General features: G+C 39.2%; 1 protein-coding gene across 4 annotated transcripts in view; it reads left to right on the top strand.

Moving 5' to 3' along the window:
* The first annotated feature begins 359 nt into the window (after positions 1-359).
* The window catches only part of XPNPEP1 (X-prolyl aminopeptidase 1), a 69,341-nt gene continuing 49,060 nt past the window's right edge, over positions 360-20,640 (top strand). Inside the window, exons 1-3 of one of the 4 annotated variants that reach the window (XM_007479037.3) lie at positions 360-516; positions 2,426-2,663; positions 9,294-9,418. In XM_007479037.3, the coding sequence (XP_007479099.1) occupies positions 9,302-9,418 (117 nt within the window). In that variant the 5' untranslated portion in view covers positions 360-516; positions 2,426-2,663; positions 9,294-9,301. Of the gene's footprint in view, positions 517-2,425; positions 2,664-8,969; positions 9,108-9,293; positions 9,419-20,640 lie in introns of those variants that run through there. The other 3 variants (XM_007479038.3, XM_001378207.5, XM_056804177.1) reach the window with 3 other exon arrangements.

The following is a 20,640-nucleotide window of genomic DNA, read 5'->3' on the forward strand; positions in this document are numbered from 1 at the left end:
CCACCATTTCAGCTCTGCATAGGGCCTCTCCTCTCCAGCCTAGCTAAACTCTCCTTTCCAAGCAGGAAGTAATTGAGAAGGCATAACCGTTCATCTTTTGTGTCCCTTTTTTTCTGATTCCTGAGCTGTAAGGAGGGCATGCATCCAGAACCTAGAAAGGTTCTTCTTTTTTCTTTTTCCTATTCTTTTTAAAAAGGGGATTAGCCTCCATTCACACTGCAGAAAAGCCAGCAGACACTCGCGTAAAGTACATCATGCAAGTTCAAGGCCGACTCTATATAAACCTTTGGATCTAGCCCTCCGCGGGGTAATTTCGGGGTAAGGCGGATAGTCACATGGATAAGGTTCGCTGACGTCACAGAGAGGGGGCGTGGCCCGGTCTTGAAGACGGGGCTAGATCCCTACGTTCCTTCCCCTCAGGCTCGATCAGCTGGTCTGCGCTTCCCTGACGTGGGCTAGGGCACGTCACTGCTGCATGGCCGCCTCCTCCGGAAAGCCGGCCCGGCAAGTGGAGAGGTGAGCGGAGCGTAAGGCGCTGTGGAATTCGGAGTCACCCAGCCTGGGTTACATTGGGGCATCAGGGGGTTGCGGTGCAGCGCGGTCGGGGCCAGGGAGAAAGGCGAGTGCAGCTGGCCTGGGGTAGAAATGCAGCGTTTGTAGCTCGGGCCTTGCGCTGTCTGCAAGCGTGCAGTCCATTTCTCAGGGAGGCCTCTAGCTGCTTTGAACGGCCCGGCTCATCTGGCAGGCTCTTTGCAATCAGATCTTGGGTGGAATGGAGGGAAGAAAGGGCAGGCTAATTGTGGACCAGCCTTACCTGGCCACTGGGGAGTAGGAAGTGCTCCACCCTTTACTTTGATGTAGGTCTAGTAGAAATGGGAGGGTCAGAGCAAGGAAGATTGGTTTCATTTGTGGCACTGTGGCACCTCTCTTCTTCGTGGGGGAATGCTAATCTTGCTGTTGAATCGCAGAATTTATTGAAACAGAATCTTAGAATTGGAAGGAGCCTTCGAAATCATCTTTACAGATGGGAAAACTGAGACAAACACTGGTGAAATGGTTTGCTCAGGGTAGCACACAGTGACATCATCATCTAGAACCCGAAACTGTTCGCTCCTCAATCCAGTGTGGTAGTTCAAACCCAGGCAATGAAATCACCCGACTTGAAAAGTCAGCCTTGTGATGGCTTTATAGGAAGAGCATAGAATGTTAGTGCTTAGGGACTTTAGAAATTTAGCCCAATTTCTTCGTTTTACAGAGGGGAAAACAGAGACCCAGAATTATGAAGTGACTTGCCTATGGCCACTCAGTGAATGAGTAGAACTTAGGTCTCTTGATACCTATTTAGTGCACTTCACATAGTATCATAAGTCATTTCAATCCTTTTCAGAACAGGAAGGGGTCAAATCAGTCAAATCAGACTGATTGTCTCCATTGAAGTAGTAGTATAGTGTGGGGGCTCTTCCTCATTAGTCCAGCTCTGTAGTTTTCTCTCAGGAGGGATGTTGTTAAAGGTGAACACAGATAATAATTCTCTAACTTTTTATTGGTAAAGAGAGTTTCGTTCTTCTCAAGGGAAGAGTTTTTTTGTTTTTTAGATTAGTGCTTTCTAAGACACATAGAAAATAGAAGATTGGGTTACAACTCCTAAAGGCAGAAAAGCTAGCTAAAGGCCTGCATAACTTGGAAAACGGGATTTTCTGCCTCCTGAATAGAGGGATTGGTTGAACCTTCTTAGATACTTGAAGGATTTCTTGGCAACTTTAGGTTGTGAACTGTGAGTCATTTTTAATAGGTCACAGGGAACTTGACCCAAACAAAGAAGGGACTTTGGAAACAGAGAATCTAATCCTTTCATTTTACAGATGACAAAACGGGCCCAGGGAGAAGTGTCTTGGTCATGTTAAGCAGAAAAGTGATTTTAACCCAGATTCTCTCCAGTGGTAAAAAAAAAAAGTGGAAATAATTTTTTAAAAAGTTTGCAATTCAGTTATTATGCAAAGACATTGAATTCTAAAGACATTGAATTCTAACCACTGAAGTTGTGTGTGTGTGTGTGTGTGTGTGTGTTTTTTTGTCATATGAGACTTCTATTATAAAACTATAGGCATTGAGTTTCTCAAGTATTGGGAAGCCAGTATGGTAACAGAGGAAAGGAATCTAGACAATGGAGTCTAGTTTCAACTTTGTCACTCAATAATGTGTTATCTTAGGTAAGTCACTTAACCTTTGGGAGTTATAAGCTCAATAAGTAGATTAAACTAGATGTCTCTGAGAGCTCTAATGTATGATTCTTACATGGTAAAAATTCATACAGTAATGATGTGGTCATTTCATTCCGTTCAGTTCTCATGTGAAGAGATTTGCAATCAATATCTAGAGCTATTTCCTTAAGAACTGATCTCTGGATTCATTTATCTAATCACAGATTGAAATCCAAAGGAGGAATTTTTCCTGACTCAGGGAAGAATATTTCCAGTTCAGATTGGTGCTGACACTGACTAAAGTTTCCCTTGCTTATCGTGGTCAAAGTCTACAAAGTGCCATTTCTCTTCCCTGGGCAAAAGTCTTCAAACCTGTCTACAAAGAAGAGTAAGGGCAGCTGAATCTAAGGCAGAGGGATTGGTGTCCAAAGAAAATCAGGTGACTATTCTAAATTTAATCAGGTATGGACCTCTTTCCAGGATTTCTGGGTTGTGTTGATTAAGAAGGAATTGGGAAAGGGGAATTACTCTTGATGACCAACATGAACCCAGGAAATTTAAAAAGTTGGTCATTGACTTTATGAATAATTGCCTGAGGTTAACAATTTTTTTTAAAGCAAATGTTGAAGGTGGAAAAATAGGTAATTGTGTCCTAGGACACAGGAAATTTAGGGCATTTGGAAGTTGCCTGACTTAAAAAAATTTATGTTGGAGAACCATGGACTTGAGTGCTGTTTTGACTATTTTAGAAAACCAGAATCCAGTGAACATTTAAAACTGGGAAGTGGTCCTGGGTTCAAATGTGGCCTCAGACACTTCCTAGCTGTATGACCTGGGCAAGTTACTTAATCTCAATTGCTTAGCCCTTACCACTTTTCTGCCTTGGAACCAATACTTGTATAGATTCTATGACAGATGGTAAAGGTTTAAAAACTATGAAGTTGGTGATGTCTCCTCTGTACACTCTTTACAAATATTTTGGTAATATATATGTGGGGGGATAGGACACAATTTAGCATTTTAGGCTTCCAAATTAGAAAAGACAAAAGAAAAAGAAATAATTTCCTTTTTCCTTGAAGACTTTCTCTAGACAGCTTTCTTAAGGTCTGCCTGGAGAATCTTTTGGGCTGTTTGCCCCATACTAAATGGCCCCAGATTTCTGTACTTGAGGAAATCTTACTCTATATTATAATTATATATTGTAAATATATATTGCTTATTATATTTTTTATCTCTTCAATGTAGGCTGTGAGTTTGTTCCTTCTATTGTCACAAAAATAGCTTTCATGCTACTTTAATTTATTGCCGATAGGAATGTCAGATAAACTGAGTTTAACTTGTCCAGAGTTGAACAGCTATTAAGTCTAAAAGGCTAGGCTGGGCTCAGGTCTTCACTGCCTCAAAAACAAACTAATGAAAATCCTAGATAGCAGGAGAGTGGTTAGATAGACTATTAGGAATGGAAAGGACCTTGAGCTCAACTGTACCATCTGCATTGGAAAATGGAAGTAGAAACGAATGCCTACAGAGATAAAGTAACTTAGGTGCCCAAAGTTTTATTCCCAGTCCCTTAAGTTTTGCATTGTATTATACTGCCTTTCAGTGATGGGGGCTTGTTTAGGGGAACCAACTACTTTTTAAAAGCTATTAAAGTTGTTCTGGAGAGAAGGCTGTTGATATACTTGTTTATTGTGCATCTGAATGGATCTCTAGCCCTTAGGGTCTGAGTAACCAGCCATCCTTTCTGCTTCAGTGGCAACCCCCAGCTAAGGCTTCCTATAACATTTCTCTTGCTGTAAAATGCACAATTTTGAGGAGGTTGAAAAGTTAGGGAATCCCATTTACAAGGAAACTTAATTAATATGATTTTTTCAAAAGGTTATCCTCTTTTAAGGCATGGCCTAAATGGCTCTCTGAACCCTATGTTAAATTTTGGATTTATCTTTTTTTTTTTGGTATTGGGCCTTTCCACTTTTGTACATTTGTCTTATTTCTTAAGAATAATGGGATTTCTTTGAGAACATGGGCAGATAGTATAACTTTCTCCACTGTGGTTTCGAGATAAATTTATATATAAAATAAATGGTAAATTTTGGGGAGTTTTGCAGAAGCTGTAGACAACATGCAAAGGCTAGCAGATGACCTAGAAAAAGTTTAGAAATTCAGAAATGGGGGGCAGCTGGGTAGCTCAGTGGATTAAGAGCCAGGCCTAGAGATGGCAGGCCTCAGACACTTCCTAGCTGTGTGACCCTGGGGCAAGTTATTTAACCCCCATTGGGTAGCCCTTACCACTCTTCTGCCTTGGAACCAATATATAGTATTGATTCTAAGAGAGAAGGTAAGGGTTGTTTTTTTTTTTAAAGAAATTTAGAAATGCATAACTTATATGTACAGTATTGTATAATATCAACATAGTTTATCTTTTAATACCATAAATATACACAACTTCTTTTTTCAAGTTAAAATAAGTAAAAAGTTAAAGTTTTTGAAAGGAACACAAAAGCCAACAGAGATATACAAAGTCTAGAAATGTTATCATTGACCTACATGTAGCCTATAACTAAATATTTAACCCTAATTTTACAATAAAGTACTGTAAACATCCCATAAAAGAAAAAAAGAAAAAACTCCAGACTTCTTCTCTGGAATGAAGGGAGAGTCAAAAAATTTTACATGGATTTTCAGATCATGGGGCCTCCGTGCCCCTAACCTTGGCCATGTGGAAAGGTTACTATAAATAAAAAATGTAACAAAGGTAGCTTCAACATGAATCTTCTCCTTTAAGTATGTGAAATTTATCTCCACAAGTAGGAGCCTGTGTCTAATTTGCTATCTTTGCTCTAAAAAGATACAGGGTTCTGGTTTTCTGATTAGATCTTTTCCTGGGCAGGCAGGGGCTAATTTTTAGTTACTATTGGAAATGGTTAGATTGAGAAGATGAGGGAGATTCACTCTTCTATTTAACCAGAAGTCTACTTTCTTTCATTCTGGCCTAACTGTACAAAGGTACTCAGCCTCAGAAACAGTATCCAAGGCTTCTAGGCTCCACCCTACCTTTATCTTTATTAGAAATAATGTAGGATACACTGAAACCAGACTGGAGTACTTTGTGTACTTGATCATAACCTGAGATTTCTTTTCTCTTAGCCTAGCTTTTCAATCATTTAATCTGTAAACATTTATTAAGTCCTTCTGCATATTAACACTGTGTTATGCTTTGAAAATACAGAAACAGAGCTAGGCCTTACTCTCAGGGAGCTTGATTTATATTCTTTATGTATATACATTTTATTTCCCCCATGAGAACAAACATAAATACATACATATATATATATATATATATATACATATATATATATATATATATATGCACACACACACACAATCTAAATACAAGGTGATTTTGGTGAGGGAGATAACTAGCATGTGGGGGAACCAGAAAGAGCTTCATGTAAACTAGAGGTTTTTTTTTGTTTTTTGTTAAATAATCTTACAATTTGTCTTAGAATCAATACTAAGTATCAATTCCATTAGTAAGGGTCAAGGAATTGCGGCTAAGTAACTTGCCCAGGATCACAAAGCTAGGAAGCATCTGAGGCTACATTTGAACATTATAACCCAAATTGAATAGCTTGCCGGACCCTTAGATGATCTAGGAATTCAGATGGGAAAAATTGGCATTTTAAAATTTATTATTTTTACAAATTACATGTGATAAAAACTTTTCACAAAAGTTTTCCAAAGTCATATATTCTAAATTGTCTTCCTCCTTCCCTTCCCACTCCTGGAGATGGCAAACTATTCAATTTGGGTTATACATGTATTATCACTCAAAAATATTTCCATATTATTCATTTTTATAAAAAACTGACATCTTTATATTTACCTCTAACTGAAATTTAACATTTAACATTTTTTCAGTTATTAATTAAACTTTATTCTGAGAAGTAGATTGTAGACATCATCAGATTACCTATAGGGTCTATGATGCAAAAGAGCAAAAGATGTAAAAGAATAAGAACCACTAATATATAAGATGGCACAGGGTGAATAGGAAAATTCCATTCCCCTTATGATTCTATAATATTTTATGTTTTCTATAATTCTGCAATACTTTATAGCTATTCTGTTCTGATATTCCCCTTTCTCCCTCAACCCCCTTATGATTTAAACTTACTAGGCTGATTAAGTTGTATACCCTTTTCATTATCTTTATTATGATCCTGTGCTTTCCCTACAATAGGCCAAAGGCCTGGGGAAAATCCACAGGTTACTGCCTTGTAACTATTCGGAACAACTTATCTTTATGCTGACCTCTGTTGGAACATCATGGCATGTTGAACATTCATGCTAAAGGCTGAGGTAAAGGACTCACATCAATGGCATGACTGGCCATTGTAGGGATCAAGATACAGGACCAAAACACACTGGCCAACTTCAGCCAGATGATATTATACTACTGATATCACCTCTGTAAAAAATACTCTATAAGGGATCCACTCTCAAGGGTAGTAATCTTTGGTTGCTAACTGGAGTCCAGCTTTATTGTGAGACCCTTCCCTCTCTCGATGAATCTATTTCTTTTTGACTTGGAGACTTTGTTTTAATTTTGGTGTCTTAGCTAATATATTTAAGCCACAGTTGAATCTTGAAGGAAACCATGTCTACCAAGAGGTAGACATGAGAAGAAGGTGCATTTTAAGTATGAAAGACAATCATTGTAAAGGCACTGAGATGAAAAATGGAGTGCTGTGAATGAGGAATTGTAAGGATAATTTAACTGGACTGTTGAATGCATGAAGCAGAGTAATAAAGCAGGAAAAGTAGTTGAGAGCCAGACAGTGAAGAGCCAAGTCAAAATGCGTTGTTATGATTAATAATAATAACTTATATTTATGTGATTCTTGCTATGTATGAGACACTGTGCTAAGCACTTTCATAATTATTATCTTATTCTGTCTTTGCAATACTCATTTTACAGATGAGGAAAACTTAGGCAAGCAGAGGTTAAGTCTTGGCCAAGGTCACACAACTAGCAAGAACTCAGGACTTACCTCTAAGCCCAGTACTCTTGTCTATTGTGGTCTCTAACTGTCTAGGCATTTTACTAGGTTTTAGATTCTGCTAGACACTGGGAATACAAATAAAAGCAGAAAGAAATACTGGTTCCTTCCCTTTGGAAGCTTACTTCTAATGGAGGAAAACAAATACATAAAAGGAAATTAGAGGTGGGTGTAGGAAGAAATTAAGAGAGGCAGGAGGACTGCCTGGAAAGGAATGAAGGAGGACATGGATGGTCTGAATATCTTCCTTAAAATGGAGGTTCTAGAAGAACTAGCTAATTAGAGGGGTTGAGGTCACTTAATATGTAAAGTCTAGAACTGGAATTGGCTTTCAGGGAGTAGGAGAGGTTTTTGGGGCAGTGCTAATAAAGTCTGGGTGAAGAGTTGGGGGCAGTGCCTTTAGAGAAAGGAATTTAATTTGGCTTTAAAATGCCAAGGGATGTCATGTCTGTTCCTACATGTCACAGGGAGACATTGGAGTTTGAGTGAGGTAAGAAAATAATTTTGGCAACTGCGTAGGGAATGGCTTCTAGTGAGGAAGAGACTTGAGTTCAGGGATACCAATTCAGGCTAATAGTCCAGATGAGAGGTGATAAAAGCCTGGTCTAGGATGGTGACTGTACATGGAGAGATGACAGATCCATGAATAGTTGCAAAGGTGGAAATAAAAATTGACTGGATATGGGGAAGTGAAGGCTAGTGAGCAATTGAGAATGATTTTGAGAAACCAGAGATCCTAAAAGAGTGTTGAGGTCTTTGATGGAAATAGGGAAGACTGGAAGGGGCAAGTTTAGGGTAAAATAAGTGAGCTCAGTTTTAGACACATCAGGTTTGAGATCCCTGTGAGATGTTCAGTTTGAAGTGTTCATTAGGCACTTGGTAAAGTGGGGCTTGAGTTTGGGAGAGAGACTAGAGCTGAATGTGTAGATCTGAGAGTAATCTGCATAGAAATGATAAACCCATGGGAATTGATGAGACTGTTGTAGAGAGAAAAGAAAAGCAGGTGTAGGACAGAGCCTTGGAGTCTTATCCACTGTTAGTGGCTGAGATATGTCTGATTACTTGGGTAAGAAGACTGATCAAAGGAGGAGGACAGTGTTGGGACAACCTGGAAAGGAGAGAGTATCTAGGAGGAGAGAGTGGTTTTTGCTCATATGGTTTCCTTCCCATGGAATGCTGCCCCTCCCCCCAACCTCTAATCTCTATTGAAATCATACCATAAGGCCCAGCTCAGATACTACCTTTGGGTAGCTTTCTTTGCTTTTCTTCCCAGCCAATCTCTTCTTCCTATGAGCTTGTATGGTACATATAGTTCACTGTCGCCATGTTTCACATTAATGTTACTTGTCTAACACCTTTAATGTAAGCTCCTGAGGTCAGGGATCATATCTAACTTAAATTTGTATTGACTGTAGTGCTTGGTTCAGTGACTTGTATCTTGGAGGTACCCAATAAATTTGTTGGATGAATTGGCCCATTTAGAATTTTGACATTTCTAGCTCACCCTCTTTAACACACACCAGGATTAAATGTAACTAACTTTGATATACATACTAAAACCATAGAATTTTACACTTTATAGTTTATCTGGTTTGATACCCTCATTTCATTAATGAGGAAAATTGAGGTCCAGAGAAGGTAAGATAACTTGTCTCTGGGTCACACAGCTAGTTAGTGGCAGTTGGGAGCAGAACCCAAGTCTCCTGACTCTCCAGTCAAAAGGAATAGTTTTCAGTTGGGCAGTATTAAAATGAATATTACGGATTAAACTTTTCTTTCTATGTAGTACCTACTAGATGTCCTTCTGACTGGCTGAGGAGATTCTAGGTCATATTTGCAGTTGGTATGTCAAAGAGGGGAGGGGACATAAGGGAGGTCACATGGTAAGAAATGTATATATATATTATACATAGATATAAATAGAGAAGGGATCAAGTGATGTTTGTTCTCATTAGTGCTTTTCAAAACTAGTCATTGGGTGTATGTGGGACAATCTGGTTTTGAAATATCCTGTCTTATGTTCTTCTAGACAACAGAATGGTTCCAAAGGTGACTTCTGAGTTACTGCGGCAGTTGAGACAGGCCATGAAGAACACTGAGTATGTGACTGAACCGATCCAAGCATACATAATCCCATCGGGTGATGCTCACCAGGTACAGGGTGGAATTTGGCTAATGGCAGAACTCCTTTCCTTTTACCAATTTTTACTTTCTTTCTACGTGTCTAATGGGATGTCTCCTCTTTGGGTGGGTTCTCCAGTCATCAGTTCTACCAGAGTACCTTCTATATATACAGCGTACCCAGCAGCTTCTATATATACCTGGTACCCAGCAAAGTACCCTCTATTACAATTTATGCTCAATAAATATGTGAAGCCCAGCTGGCCTTCCTTTTGACCAATGGCACTTATTTGTGAATTAGTATTTGCATATTGCTTTGTACTATTAGGTTGTTTTTTTATTTAGATGTGTGTGTGTGTTGGGTATCTCTAGCTAAACCGTGAACTCCTTGAGGGTCTTAGGTTTGTTTTGGCCTCAGAACTGAGCATAATGCTGGTTACTACATGGATTTGATTACATTGTTGGCTGGTTCAAGATGACCCTGGGCAAAATTGTGAAATTTGGCAAGAGTTTAGGATGCCACTTAAGGTATGCCCTGCACCTGTTAAATTCAATTTTCTCTTAAAATGTAAGTTCTTTAGGGGGCAGCTGGGTAGCTCAGTGGATTGAGAACTAGCCCTAGAGACGGGAGGTCCTAGGTTCAAAATCTGGCCTCAGACACTTCCAAGCTGTGTGACCCTGGGCAAGTCACTTGACCCCCATTGCCTAGCCCTTACCACTCTTCTGCCTTGGAGCCAATACATAGTATTGACTCCAAGACGGAAGGTAAGGGTTAAAAAAAAAAAAAAGATATAAGTTCTTTGAGGTCAGAGAGTGTTTTGTGTTCCTTGTTATATCCTCAGCATTTTGTTCAGTTCTTTGAATGCAGTAGATAAGAAATAATATACATTTATACAATACTTTCAAATTTCACAATGACTTTAAGATTTATCTCCATTTTGGATAGAGGGAAACTGAGGCTCCCTAAGATTATGTGACTTATGTTTACTATGTAGGTGATAAAGAACAAATGTGAAGGTTTGAACTCCTGGTCACCAACATAATTGTACACCACACCATGTTATCCTTTCCATTCCTATTGTCTTGAATGAGACTAAGCTAGTTATTGTGAAATTAGAAAAATTGAGATGAATTGACTTGTTTACAAGGAAAAGCCCTTTTATTAATAACTAGATTCCCTTATAGCCTCTTTTTTGTACCCTCTCACATCTATTTGAATGTGAATTTTAAGTATTCTCTCTTTTCCTCTATCCCTAGAAGTACTTATGTCTTTTCTCTAATTTTATCATGACTAGTGATTTATTTTTTTTATACCTGAAATCACACTCTAGTTAGCTCATCTTGAGTAGCTTCTTAGAATTTGCTTTGTGGTGATGTGGGGAGGAGAGTTGTAATGATAGAAGAGGCCCAACTTATATGGCCCTCTGTGGGGAAATCTTGAATGCAGAAAATACTGATGTGGTTTTTAAAGAGCTTACCTGCATCAATTTTAGCCACTTCAATTCAGCAAACATAACCAAGTGTCTTCTCTGAGACATTATATGGCTTGCTGAAAGATAGACAGGTAAAGATAGCTCTCAATGAGCTTGCTATGTGATAAAAGAGATGCAGTGAAGACACAGATCACTATAGTACCAAATAGCTAAGTGGCATAGTGGATAGAGTACTAGGCCTGGATTCAGGAAGACCTGAGTTCAGATGGGGCCTCAAACACTCACTAGCTGGGTTTGCCTCAGTTTCTTCATCTGTAAAATGAGCTGGAAAAGGAAATGGCACATCTTTTTAATATCTTTTCCAAGAAAATCCTCAGTGGGGTCACAAAGAGTCAAATATAACTGACCATTACCAATAACAACATAGTACTGGGCAGAATGGATGAAGAGCACCAGAGAGATACAAATAATGTGACTTCTGAGGAGAGAAAGATTTCTTCTTGTGAGGGCTCAGGAGAGACTTCATGAAGCTGTATTTAAAATGATCCTCAAAGGATGGGCAGAATTGCAAAGGCAGGTGCAGGTGGGAGGGGCACTGCAAGCAGAGTTTGAACAGCATGGGACAATTTCAGGAAGCAGTGGTAATGATGTAGTTTGGCAGTAGTATATGATACACATCAAGGGGAATTATTGAGGTAAGAGTATAAATGTAGATTGAAACCGTATTTTGGAAAACCTTGAATGCCAGCCTCAAGTACCTAATGTTAGCTCGTGATGATCTAGTTAGGATTTCTGGTTAATGGGACCCTAGAAATAGTTAAGGGACAAGTAAAATATAACTTCCTTACCTGGAGGAGTTATTAAAGCACTTCCACTTTCAAAGAGGGCTATTCCCTCCCTTCCTACCCCCTTAAAAAATATAATAAAATATTCCCAAAATTTTTCTCAAAGTGTTAGGAAGAAAGTGGATTACCCATCATTGGAGATCTCCAAGCAAAAGCTGGATGGTTATTTCTTTTTTTTCCCCTCCTCCAAATATATTTATTTATTTTTAATATTCTTTTCTTTTTAAATTTTGAGTTCCAAATTTTGTGTCTCCCTCTCCCATTCCAATGAGAAGGCAAGCAATATGATATCAATTATACACATGAAATCATGCCAGACATTTCCATGTTAGTCATTTTGAAAAAAACAGGCAAGAAAAATAAAGTGAGAAAATTATACTTCAGTTTGTACTCAGAGTTCATCAGTTCTGTCTCTGGAACTGGATAGCATTTTTTCATCATGAGTCCTTTGTATTTGTTTTGGATCACTGTATTAATCAGAGTAGCCAAGTCTTTCACAGTTGATCATTGTTACAACATTGCACACAATAATCTTTATATTCTCATTTCACTTTGCATCATTTCATATAGGTCTCAATATTTCCTATGGCACAGTAGTATTGCATCACAATCATACAACAACTTGTTCAGTTGTTTCTCAAATGATGAGCATCCCTTTGATTTCCAATTCTTTGACACCAGAAAAAAGAGCTGTTATCAATATTTTTGTACTTAGAAGGCCTTTTCCTTTTATCTCTTTGGGATACAGATCTACTACTTGTATCACTGAGTCAAAGGGTTGGTTTTATAGCCCTTTGGGCCTAGTTCCATATTGCTCTCCAGAATGATTGAATTAATATACTACTTCACCAACATTTCATTAGTGTACCTGTTTATCCCTCATTTCCTTCAACATTTGTAATTTCTGATTGGTGTGAGGTGATACCTCAGAGTGCATGGCTATTTCTTGAATTTGCTATGGAAGGGATTTTTTTTCCAAATATGGATTGGGCTAAATGGTAACTGAGTTCTGTTCCAACTCTGAAATCCTGAAATTCCTTAGTATATGTATGAGTGTGGTCTTTCACTGCAACTTTCTTTTGAATATCGAATGCCAAATGGCCTTTTCTTTTGAAGAGTGATTTAAAGGGACAAATGAGTGCTCTGATTTGGGAAAGGAGACATCAGTATCTCAGGGTTTTTTGCACTATGTGGTGAGCTAAAGGGCAGGTGAAAGAAACTTGCTTTCAGCATCTAGTAGTTTAAATCTATTCAATAGCCATTAAGTGATTATTATTTTTACATGTCAAAAGGGATTTAAAAATGAAAAAAGAAATTGTTCATTCTTTCAGGGACTTTACAATCTGGTCATGGTGGTGATGATGATGAGGGGATTATTAAGAAAAGATAATGTCAAGATAGGAAAATGTGACAAATGATCTGAGAATGACACAAAAGAAGGACTATAGAAAGATTTAAAGGGAGAAATACTAGTTTGGGGAAACTCTCTAGTGGATATGACAGCTAAGCTGGCCTTGAATTTGCTTCTCTAGGTTGTGTATATTCCAGCCAAGAATAAGGGACATGTTTAAAATCATCAATAGATGAAAATGAATGGAGACTATTTCAGGGAACTGATCCCTTTTCTACTTTGGCAAGAGTGTTGAGTGTGTGGTAGGGATTAGTGTGGGATTTATATAAAACAAGAAATCTCTTAGACTCTTGGAAGGGAATTGAGAGACCACTCATTGATTCTACAAACATATTAAGCACCTACTATCTTCCAGGTATTATGTTAAATACCTCTCCAATCTAGCCCAACCCTTACTTGAAGCATGTAGGCTCACTGCCAAGTGAATGGAGTTAGATTGTGGAAGACCTTGCATATTAGACTAAGGGATGTGGTTTTAATTTGGTAGGAGAAATTAAAGATTCCTAAGCATTGATTTGATTTGTGTGTAAGATGAATCCGACTTTGGAAATGAATAGAATGAAACAAGAACCATTTGGCTCATTGACTGTCATGGATTCAGGGCTAGTGAAGGGATGGATGAGGGCAGAGCATAGTTCATAGTACAGAGGCTACACATTGTCCTTATCCCAGGTGATCATAAATTTAGAGCTGGAAATGACCTTAAAGGTTCTTTAGGAGGTATCTAGGTAGCCCAGTAGATAGAAAATCAGGTTTGGAGATGGGAGTTCCTGAGTTCAAATATGGCCTCAGACACATCCTAGCTGTGTGACTCCGGGCAAGCTATTGTCTTAGCCCTTACCACTCTTCTGCTTTGGAACCAATACATAGTATTTATTCTAATATGGAAAGTAAGAGTTAAAAAAAGAAAGATTCTCTAGACTAGAGATGTAAAACACTAAGCTTTTGTGCTGCATTTGCCTAGGTACTCCAAAGTGGGCCCAAAACAGATTAACATTTAATTGAGAAGTATTTAACAAAATAAAAATACAATAAAGTATAGATAACATTATATTTTAAAGCAAAGTCAATATGTGGCTTTCAGGAATCTATGTACAGATTTGTGGCACATGTTTCTATTTGAATTCGATATTATTGTTCTACTCTTACCTTGTCATTTGAATGAAAAAATGAAAAAAAAAACCTTTTATTCATATTTTGTATGTGCAAAGCACTGTGCTAAGTGCTGAGGACCTGAGTAGAGATGAGGGAACCATGGCCACGAGAAGCTAAATGACTTGTCTAAACTCACATAGTGACATCCTTTTGTGTCCTCGTTGGGTTATCTTTTGGTCTTCTCCTTGTTGAAGTCCTTGTTCCTTCAGCTTAGATTTCATGTTCTGTGGCACTGACTTGTTACATGGTGAATCCTTTCTTTAGCTTCTGATAGTGTTTTTCATCTCCTATTTATTGACCTTTGTACAGTAGTGCCAGGTTGGTTTCAGTACAGCTCTATTGTGTGTCAGTGTTGGGCTGAACCATGGCCCTCAATCTCCTGATGATCAGCCCGTGTTTAGGCTGTTGTCCCCAGCCCCTTGAACTAACAATCTCTTCTGACTTGCTAATTTATCCTTGAGTTCCTTTTTAGTGGCCTGGGATTGGCTCTGCTTCCTTTGGAAACAAGTCATTTTTCTGGAAGGTTTCAAACAGAAATCATAATTCCAGTTAATCGCACAGGAAGATCTTTGGTCTGGGAGTTTTCCTTGAATGAGGGCCGAAGGTTTTTGGTTGTAGGCAAGGAGGAGATTTCTCCTGAGGCTTTCTTTTGCCTGATGTTGGATCTAGTCTGTGTGTTTCTAGCAGAGGATGTTCTTGTACCAAAGCCAAGGTCATCTTGATACTCAGTGGGCTTGGATTCTGTTCTGGGGCCAGTTTCTTTTGCAGTCATGAAAACCGTTTTTCATTGTCATATCCAGTGCCACATCTCTTTTGTTGGGGCTTAATTTTCCCAGAAGTTTCCAAAGGGGATGGAAGACAGTTGCTGCCTGCCAACGGCCACTTTCCTCTCTTTCCCTCCTACTTCATATTTGGTGTCATTGTGTCTTATAGTGGAGAGGCAGAGGCCTGCCATCACTTGTAGCAGTCAGGACATTTTGAGAACAAGAGTGGGAGATTTGAAGCAGAAAGATATGCATGCATCCATCAACCACAGAGGGTGGGCTTGATTAGGCTGCAATGAAATCCTCTTTAGTGCCAGAACCAAATCATTAGAAATGATTGAAAATGAGTAACTTAACTTTTGCCAGCTATGTTTTATAATGGAGGTGCATTAGATATCCTCTAGCCCAAATCCTTCATTTTACAGAAAGGAAAACTGACTTCTCTGGATATTTTTGGCACCATTCTGAAATGGGCATTCCCGAGGTAGAAGGTGTTGGAGTCGGGGATGTTGGTTATCTTTGTTCATCTGGGCCTTAAAAAGTTCTCAATCCTGCTGTCTTTAGACTTTGTTTAAAAATTTTTTAAACAGTTGTTCTTGTTGTCTCTAGCTTGACTATCTAGAATTTTGTATGAAGCCTTGATCTTAGCCTACTCATTAAAGGGAGGCTCCCTTGTATGAGGAAGGTTGTGAGCATGTTTTCAGGGGCTGAGAATACTTGGGGGAAATCATTGGCCCTGTGGCCTGTTAGACTCCCTCCTAAGAAAGGAGACTAAGGCAGTGAAAGTCGCTTTTGCTTTCTTTCCAGGGCAGTCTCCTGGCTGATGGAATTTTTCCTTAGGGGATGTAGAGGGAGTAGGGAGAGGCAATCCTCTGTCCTTTGTGTGTTTTCTGTAGCACAAATAAAACACCCACAAATTCTTCCCTGCCTGGAATCTTTCCAGAAATGATTAATGTGATTGCCTACATGGGCGTGGTGCTCTGGTGGTCTGGCTGGGGTTGTCACTGTAACTGAGAAAAAGTCTTTATCTTCTTGTGGGGTTTGTGACCTGAGGATGGGGGTGCAGCTCCTTCACTGAGGAGCCACCCTTTCTATCTCTTTTGCATCCTATTCAAGAATAATTTTGGTATTTGGGGGACCTCACTTGGGAAGGGAAGGGAAGGCATAGGGCCAAGACCTTGTTATTACTGTCCAGCAAGCAATCCTTCCAATTACTCCATTTCCCTGCCCTATGGATCCCTCTTGGGGTTTTGGACCAAGTGCAGCCCTCAGGGTCTTGCTCCATTAGTAATAATTCTGAAAAGCAGGGCTTTGGGCCCCAGCAGTGATAGTTGTTTTTTTTTTCCTCCTTCCTCCATAAAAGTGAAAGAAAACCAGAACCAGATTTTCTGGGATCCCAGTCTTCAGCAGTCCTGGGCCCTTCTGCAAGTTTTTAACAGGCAGATTGTTGGTATTGCCATTCCTCCCCTGACTCTATAGTAGAAGAGCTTCAGTCACTTCAATCTAGGCAAAATTAAAAAGCCAAAGTCCGTGTGTGACCACATAGGTTTGCAGTTGAAATCATGTGAAGCTTTGCCAGTGATAGCCAAGACATGAAAGTCATCTCCTCATTCAAAAAGTATTTTGTTGTCTACATTATTCATAGCATTCTGCAGGTGTGTTATTCGAGTTGTCAGTCCCATTAATAGAGCTCTTGTCTAGACCAATGCAATAGTTTCCTAACTGCTCTTTCCATGTTCCAACCTTTGGAGCCTTGCCAGAGGAATCTTGCTAGTGCTCTATTCTCATCCCAACATGCGCTCTATCTCTTAAACACTCTTCAGCCTGGCATTCATGCCCCTTTACAGTCTGGCATCAGTTTAAAGGAGACATCCCTTCTGGCAGAGTAGCAAAAGCATTGAATTTGGAGTCAGGGGACTTGGGTTTTGAATTCTGCCTGCCACTCGAAGATTCTTTCAGTTCTAGATTCTGTTATCTTAGATTTTCAACCTTTTTTACTACTAATCCTTTTCACATACCTTAAGTCTCCAGCCAGAGTAAATTAACTGCTTGACTATTCCCTTAGAATATCTTGTGCTGTTTGTGTTCCTTTCTCTCACCTGATGGATGTTCTCTTTTGCTTCCTGCCACCAGCAAGAATCTGGCCAGCCAGGTGATATAGTGAAAAAAAACACCAGGCCTGGAGATGAGTCCTGGGTTCAAAACAGGCCTCAGATATTTCCTAGCCCTGTGATCCAGGGCAAGTCAGTTATCCCCCATTCCTAGCCCTTACAGCTTTTCTATCTTGGAATATTTAGTATCAATTCCAAGACAGAAGGTGAACATTAAAAAAAATCTTACATATTTATCAATCCATAAACATTTATTGAGTACTTACCTGCTTTGTGCCCAAAACTGTGTTATTACCTGTAAAGGCTAAACTCCTTCTCTAAGTCCAATTAAAATCTCATTTACATTCAATAGAACATAAACTCTTTGAGGGCAAAGGACTGTTGGATTTCTTTTTGTATATCTATTACCTCCAGTGGTTCTTGTTATAAGTAGTTCATAAATATCCATTGAATTGATTGATTTGAATTCTGTGTGGCTGGAACCGGATATATGGCTGTGAGTATTCAAGTTGGAGGTAACCTCTCCTAAATTCTTATGATATTTTACTGTGTACCACTTATTTGGCACTTAGCATTTTCTGTCTTGTATTGCTAATGCTTCATAGACTTGAATCTTGATTTTCTTCTAACATAATTATAAGCTCTGTGAGGGAATAACTATCTTATACTCATTTTCATGTCACAATGAGCACATATGAAATCAGAGGGTCTTAGAACTTGAAGGGATTCTAGAGATTATCTATCCCAGAAGTTCTCAAAATATAGTCTAGAGGGGGCCTCTAAGATTCTTTTTAGGTGGGGTCTGTGAAAGGAAATTTTTTTTTATAATAATACTAAGATGTTTTATAATGTGCTAAACATTGATAGATACACCCCCTATAAACATAAACTCTTTGGGGAAGGTGAGGTCCTCAATACTTTTTTTAAGAGTATAAAGTGTCAAGTGGCAGCTAAATGGCTTATTTAGATTGAGAACCAGGTCTAGAGATAGGATGTCTTGGGTTCAAATTAAGTCACTCAATCCCCTTTGCCTAGCTCTTGCTGCTCTTGTGCCTTGGAGCCAATACACAGTTTTGAATATAAGATGAAAGGTAAGGGTTTAAAATATGTAAATATTTATAAAGGGCCCTGAATCTTTGAAGTTAGAGAATCACTAATCTAGCACAATAGTTTTTCAATTGTTTCTTACTCTTCAGGACCTCATTTAGGGGCAAAGGTACTGAGGTGGTTTGCCTTTTCCTTCTCTAGCTCATTTTACAGATGAATAAACTGAGGCAAAAGGGTTAAGAGACTTGCTGAGGGTCAGGTCACCCAGGGAGTAAATGTCTGAGGTCAACACAGTAATATCATGTTGGGAAAGATAAATCCAAAACCTTGAATTGTGAAATGATTTATTCTAAGTCATACAGCATGTGAATGTCAGAGCTCAGGCATAGAATCCTGAACTCATGACTCCAAGTTTCTCTTCATCCATTTTATCACCACTGCTTGAGTGTTTGTTGATAATGATTTGATAGTATAGAAGCTCTAACTCCATTGTCCATGAGCTTTGAAATCTTGTTCTGACTCGGGTCACACACATGGAATTACGGAATCTTAAAGTTTCTGAGAGTCTTCAGCATCTTATTAAATGCTTCCACAGGAATTGTTAGGTTTTTTTTTTTAATCCTTACCTTTCGCCTTAAAATCAATACTATGTATTTGTTCTAAGGCACAAGAGTGGTATGGGCTAGGCAATGAAGGTTAAGTGACTTGCTCAGGGTCACTCAGTTAGGAAGTGTCTGAGGCCTAGATTTGAACCTCAGATCTCCCATCTCTAAGCTTGGCTCTCAATACACTGAACTACCCACCTGCCCCTGGAACTGTTAGGCATTATTGCTTCAGGACAGGCTATAGTGTAAGGGTAAATTTAGGGTTGAGACTGAATATAAATTTAATTGGTCGCCAAGGATTTAATTCAAAATCCTACTCAAGTCAGTTTGGAAGTTTTATGGTGGTTTAATTAATATAGAGGGAAGAAATTAAGAGAGAGGGAAAAGGGTATAGGATTTCTCTGGCCTAACCTGTGCCAGGGGGAGTTCAAAGACCTCCACCACAGGCCTCCTCAGAAGATTAGAGGCTTCCTAAGAGGATAGTGTTTTGGAAGGTAAAGGAAAAAGGAATCAGTCTAAACTCCAAGAGAGCTCAGTAAAGATGCCTCACCTGAGCTAGGCTACTAAGCTTCTCCCAGTATTGTATCAAGGACACTCACCACCAAACCCAAACAATAGCTGCAGCTGTGCAAAGATGCCAAGATGCTCAGCACACTGCCACCAGCCACCTCTCTGCTGCAAGAGCCAGAGCCACCTCTCTGCGAAAAGACCTCAGAGAGAGGAAGTGATGCAAAATATATAGACCATTTTACATCACTTCCTGTGTCTCACATGTACTAATGGTAGCTTAAGCTTGACTTAGGACAGCCCAGGGGGTCTGTCAGTTGTTTCTGATTTGTCATTTGCTAGCACATGTCTGTCATAGGCCATCCTTCTCAACACTTAATCCTTAAGTAGGGGTGTAGATATTCTTATTTTATTAGACTAAGCAGGGTGGAGTAAATCTAAAATTCACAATGGTAAGTGCTGAAATTATATTTATTTTAACAAGAATTTATTAAGCACTTGCTATGTATAAGGCACTGGGGACATAAAGCCTAAAAAAACCTAAACATCTCTGCCCTCAAAGAACTTCTTTTCTATAGGGAGAAAGAGATAAGTGACAGACTGTTAGAACTTTAGATGCTTAGAGGAGATAGAATAGCGTGGGCTAGAACATTAGGGAGAGAACTGGTAGAGAAGGTGAGAGAGACCAGCTGGGCCACAAACAAAGATTTTTGGCTTTGATCTGATGGAGAGGGGACAGAAGGAAAGGATATAGCTATCCATGGTGCCACTTTTGGTTTCTAAAGAGAATTCCTGGGATTTAGGGATATGAGTTATACCAGGAGCTCTTAACCTGGAGTCTTTGGACCTTAATGGAATTTGTGGATAGATTTCATGGAGTCTGTGAACATGGATAGGAAAAAATAACATCTTTTATTTTCAGTAAACTCTAACCAAAACTTAATATTTTCTTCATTTCTGAATGTATGCAACAATGAACTGTCCCTGTATTGCCCTGGGTTGGAAGAGTTGTGGCTACTTATCCCCAATGCTAATTGGTAAGGAAGCTTTAATCATCTCTTTTCTCACCAGCTCCTCCTTAGGCATCCTGGTTCTCCTTTTCTTAACCTGGTGGCCCTCTTCTCCTAGAGGAGTCATCTTTTTAGTTTAGACTTGGTACAGACATGCAACATTATCTTTAGTCCTTCTATAGCTCCGGATTCTCAAATTTAAATAACCCACTAACCTCTGCCTCCCTAGGATTAGAGGGAGATGCCTGGGTGCCATGCTCACCAGCAAATGTTATTATCAGAAGGTCTCCTAGGCATTATCCATATGCCTAAGGAGTTGTGGGGGGGGGGGAATATTCAAGATGATAATGTTAATTGAGTCTTTAAC

The sequence above is a fragment of the Monodelphis domestica genome, chromosome 1 (genome assembly GCF_027887165.1).
Source record: "Monodelphis domestica isolate mMonDom1 chromosome 1, mMonDom1.pri, whole genome shotgun sequence".
Lineage (NCBI taxonomy): Eukaryota > Metazoa > Chordata > Mammalia > Didelphimorphia > Didelphidae > Monodelphis > Monodelphis domestica.